General features: G+C 44.7%; 1 protein-coding gene across 1 annotated transcript; it reads left to right on the top strand.

Annotated features, from left to right (window-relative positions):
- Nucleotides 1-1,911: 1,911 nt before the first annotated feature.
- On the top strand, nucleotides 1,912-3,612 carry OAZ1 (ornithine decarboxylase antizyme 1; the record flags this gene model as incomplete). Its single annotated transcript, XM_009704901.1, is given in 5 exon segments — nucleotides 1,912-1,969; nucleotides 1,971-2,057; nucleotides 2,191-2,363; nucleotides 2,901-2,986; nucleotides 3,098-3,612. Coding segments are annotated over 5 exon segments (535 nt in total), but the record flags the coding sequence as incomplete, so codon positions are not given.
- Nucleotides 3,613-5,261: the final 1,649 nt, after the last annotated feature.

Raw genomic sequence — 5,261 nt, 5'->3', positions numbered from 1 at the left:
CTGGAACAGCACACACCGGCCCCTGGGGGAGGCGGCTGGACCGTGAGCCGTTCCCCAGCAAGTCAACGGGCTGAAAGGTGCCTGGAGACAAAAGCCGGGCTGGAGGCAGGGCCTGGAGGTGCCTTCTTCCTACTGGGGGGGAAAAAAAACCCAACCCAACAATTAGGCAAAGGTATCAAAGGATTGAAAGCTGTTATCCCGTTATGTAATCGTAGATACTCTTGAAAACTAATCGAGGGTGCTGAGCTTAAAGTGGAACGTAAGAGTGTTAGGAGAGCTGTTTAAAACTAGACCAAAAGATTAAACAATCCCGACAGATGTTAGGAGGAAAATAACTGAGTCGGGGTGGTTGGTGAACAGTGATGGACGCTTAGGACATCAGTCTGCCTTGTATGAAGGAAGCTGTGATTAGACCTTGTATGTGGACTATGAAAGAAGTTCCCAAATTTTCTTTTAGAAAGCATTTTTATACTTGACTGTTGTTTAAAGATTATTTTTTTCCAAGTGGAGTAAGTGCACAGCGTCAATCTAAAATATATTCTCGATTGCAAAGTGCAGGCGACCTTCCTTATGTACTGCCTTTCACTGCACTGAAGGTGAAATTGTATAAAGGATTGCCGCTGCACACTTCTGAGCAGGGTGCTTAAAGGCATTTTGTAAGGATAATTGGGAATGTGTAGCTCTACAATCATTCTGTGATAAAATAAGTATCTAATGTTAGTACTAAAGAGAAGCGTCTCTCTTTCAAAGAGCCTAAAATAACGGATTGAACACTCATTTAATCGAGAGAGCACAAATTTTAATTTTTTTAAATAAAACTTTGCAGTCGCTATGCTCACTAATGCCTTCCAGCATATAATATTTGACCTATATGACCACTCAGTGCCTTTCTAACGTGGATTACTCATCACAAATTTCAAGCTTACTAAAAAACCTAAACTCGTACCAACTGTGCAAAATGGTGGATTATTTTGTACATGTTTATTCTGATTTGCAAATGGCTGCTGGCACTCACAGACAGGACGATTGTGAAAATCTCCCTAAGGGCCTCGATTGCTGCATCTGCTGAGATGACGCAACTCAAGAGTGAGCCTGCAGGGTGAAGGATGGTGCAGAGGGAGGGGCCAGGCACCACAGCCCTTGCTCTTAGTACAGTAGAAGGCTTCTTTGGTTAAGCAGGTTTATAGGGATGGGGTGAAACATAGCATGCATACAAGAAATATATTTCCTACCTTAAGAGGATAACATTCTTAAGTACTGAACTTTGCTGAGCAGCGTAAAATTGCTCGGAAGAATTCGGTGGAAAGGCTTGTAGGTTTTAAGAATATTCAGGGGTGGTCTTGAAGTTAAAACTGGTGATTTTGCTTCTGGGTGTGGTGAAAACATGTTGAGGTGGTGACATCTGTGAGACTATTTCACGTAGTTTTCTGACCTCGAGCCAAGAGTGCTGATGCAAAGGTCTGAGGTAATTAGGGCCATATATCACAGGGAAAAATGATCTCTAGTTAGTTGGGCCAGTATACTCATGCTAACTTAGGAGAGCAAGGTGGGGGGGGAAATAGGATCTTGCGTATGTGATAGCAGAATGACTCTTCTCTTGAGAACAGGTCAAGCCAAGTGCTGCCTTGTGTAGAAATACACCTTGCTCACCTCAAGCTGAGAGTGTTTTTGTCTCCAACTTAGTCTTTCCCTCAAAATACTGCAGTAGTAGCTTGTGGGTCTGGGTGCGAGGCAGTGTTCTGTCCCTGGGCTTGGAGGTTCCTTTGTCTTGCCACTTGCTTAGGTTGCAGTGGGAGGAGTTCCCTTGGCCTACGTCTGGTTTTGGTTTTTAATTTTGCCATCTGATCACTGTTTAAAACCTAGGAGTCACAAAGCTTTGTCTAACACTGCCTCTCTGTGATCCCTTTCTAGTTCCAGGGTTCCCTTCAATTGCTGTAGTAACCTGGGTCCGGGGCCTCGGTGGTGCTCCTGATGTCCCTCACCCACCCCTGAAGATCCCAGGTGGGCGAGGGAATAGTCAGAGGGATCACAATCTTTCAGCTAATTTATTTTATTCGGTGAGTATAAGTAATAATAAGCCATTTGCTGTGATAAGCTTGAATGCATTTCTTGCCTCAAGCCTCTTAGTAATGGAAGTTACCCCTTCTCCAAAATGAATTGGAAATAACTTTGCATTTATTATTGCTACAGGATAATCGGCTGAATGTAACAGAAGAACTAACATCTAATAACAGGACAAGAATTCTGAATGTCCAGTCAAGGCTTACAGATGCCAAACACATTAGTTGGAGAGCAGTGCTGAACAACAACAACCTCTATATAGAAATTCCCAGTGGTGCTCTGCCTGAAGGGAGCAAAGACAGGTGGGTAGAATAAAATGCAGCTGGGGTTTAACTTGCCACTGGCTGGAAGGCCTATCAGTAGGGTGGAATAAGACTTTACTGTTGCCGATGTTCGCTTCTGTTGTTCTGAAAGTTGAAGTCTAATTATGGTGCTTGGTGCTCTCTTGTAAGAGACTGCAACTAAGTAATCCTGGTTTGAGGGCTGCTTCTGCCTGTCTTCTTGGGCAGAACCACGCAAAAGGTCTGTGATTTCAAGCTGCCTTCCCAGGTACTGGGTGGCTGCTCTTACCCACTGAAAACGCCAGCTTGGTTCTGAGTCTATCACAGCCGTTCTCCCTCAGCTGCAACACAAAAAGCATGTTTTCTGTGTTACTGAAAACTTAGATTTCTGCCCTCAAATTAAACCTGGGGCTCAGGGATCTCCCGTTGGTGTGAGTCTCCAGCCCTAACCTCTTAGGGCTATGAATTCATGTGCAGATTGGCTCACAGGGCCTTGCTAACTATCTGTGAAGGAGGTGCTTGCTTGTGTGCATTGAAAGCCTTGTATTTGTCTTGTAGTTTTGCAGTTCTTCTAGAGTTTGCCGAAGAACAGCTTCGAGCTGATCATGTGTTCATTTGTTTCCACAAGAACAGAGATGATAGAGGTAGGTGTTAACTCATAGTGCTGTCTCTGGATTATTTCAAGTGGATGCTTTAACTGTTGCACAATATCAAATGGTTGAAACTTTTGTTTTCTTCTTTTTTTTTATTTCTAGCTGCATTGCTCCGTACTTTCAGCTTTTTGGGCTTTGAGATTGTGAGACCAGGGCATCCCCTTGTCCCCAAGAGACCAGATGCTTGCTTCATGGCCTACACATTTGAGAGAGACTCATCAGAAGAAGAATAGATTGCAATGTTTGCCTCTTAGAGCTTTCTTGTTGTCTATAAAGATGATTCTGTAGAAATTTTGTCAACATCTATTACAGTATATATAACTCCGTATGAAATGTTGTGATCAACTGCTCTGGTGGCGAGATGTTGAAAATTTCAGACTCCACATCTTTTTGTGGATTTGTGCGCATGTTGTGGTTGTGCAAATAAATGCTCCCTCCAAATTAGCAGTATATTTCTTGAAGTTTAATATTGTGTTTGTGATACTGAAGTATTTGCTTTAATTCTAAATAAAAATTTATATTTTACTTTTTATTGCTGTTTAAGCTGTTTAAGACTTGCACTCTGAAGAGATGGCTCTGGAACTGCCCCAACTATTAAAGCTGCAGGTATGGAAAGGTGTTGGTCATTCTTTGCTTGACTGGAGCTCATGGCTGTCATCTGTCAGGACTCGAAAAAAATCTAGCAATCCTGTAAAAGCCTGATTTTAGTGAAATAATCAGGTTGTTCATGTCCACTGGTAATTAGGATCACTGCATCCCTGCTCCATTGGTGTTTTGTGGGATACTTCAGGGCATGTGTTAGATGGAAAGTCAAAAGTGAAATGCTGAGAAGCTCAACTCACGGCTGCCGTGAGCTTCAACTGGCTGTGAGTATTAAATAGGCAACTTTGATACCTGCAGTCTCCATGTAACCAGTAACGGTGGAGTCTCACACCAGCGTGTGTGGAGCCTGCAGGATGGCTTGGCGAGTTCTTTGGCTGTGATCTAGAAAGGCTTGTGGCGCTTGCATAGCTAAATACTGTCATCGAGGCTGGGCAGGCTCCAGAACTCTTGGGGAGACAGATTGTGGTTGGAAGTTGAAGGAGAAGGGGCTGTTGTCAAGCAGTGCCTGTTGTTGGGGTCTGCAGACATCTGTTTGTGTTTAGAATACTGAACAAAAGGGAAAATGGCTGCTTGTGTAGTGCTAGAATTAACAAAACTTGGGCTGAAGTTACCAGAGGTAAGTCTCCAAAGGGCTGGGTTTTAAAGCATTGTATTTAATTTTTTTTAATAGTTAACACTTGCAACTCTGGAGGCTTGTTTGGCACCATTTGAGCTGATTAATCTTTCTTCTATAAGACGCTGGAGCAGCGTGTCCCTGGGATGGGTTATTTTACCAGGTTATTAAGCTGTGAGTCTGTGAAATAGAAGCACATGATCTTTGTGAGTGTGTGCTCTGCCAGGGGCCTGACCTCCCCCCTGAGCTTGGCTGTAGGATCTTCGGTACGTTGTGAAACGTGTAAGTGAGGGGACCTAAGGGTCACCCCACAGATCCTCCCTAGGCAGATGTTCTGGGCTGAGCAGTAGCGGAATCGCTTGGAATGCACCAAAATGTAATCCCTGAATCTCCCTTCTGGGAGATGCAGCAGGGAGCAGATCCCCATAGCAGGATCTGCAGCAGAAAGTAACCCAGAGGGATGGCACCGTGTTCCCAGAGAGCCTGTTGCTAAATCAGCAACACAGAGAAAAATGTTCCTGATGGTCTGTTTAATTGGCTTTAGGTATTTATACCAGCCTCTCACCGACGCTTGCCCCAGTTTGGACTGCTCCTTGGGTCCCAGCGTCCAGTGCTGCAGTCCAGTGAATGGGAGAGGTCTCCTTCCCACAGGTCTCTTGCCAATTTTTTTTTGTGGTCGTACAATTATGCTCTTCCTGTGGGTTTTTTTGAAAGCTGTGAACTTGCTGTTCTTGGTGTGCTGAAGGCCAGCAAAGAGGAGGTAGAGGAGGACTGGGGGAAGGGTGTTCCTCCTTTACTCAACAGGCTGGCAAAGATCTGAAGTTCATAACCTGATGCTCTGGAGAAATTCTTGTTTTCCTCTGTGATGCTGTGCCTGTGCTGCAGTCTGCTTTCCACAGGGATGCGAGTGTGGAGATGTACGTCATCCTACCTTGAAGGCTGTGGTCCCCGGTAGACATTTTGCTGATGCTGGGTGCTTCAAGTTGCCCCTGGCAGAAGGGGAGGGGATCACCCAAGGTGCAAACCAGAAGCAGGGGTGCAGGGGGTGCT

The sequence above is a fragment of the Cariama cristata genome, unplaced genomic scaffold (assembly GCF_000690535.1).
Source record: "Cariama cristata isolate BGI_N322 unplaced genomic scaffold, ASM69053v1 scaffold23737, whole genome shotgun sequence".
Taxonomy (NCBI): Eukaryota; Metazoa; Chordata; class Aves; order Cariamiformes; family Cariamidae; genus Cariama; species Cariama cristata.
This window is presented reverse-complemented; position numbering and strand designations above follow the sequence as displayed.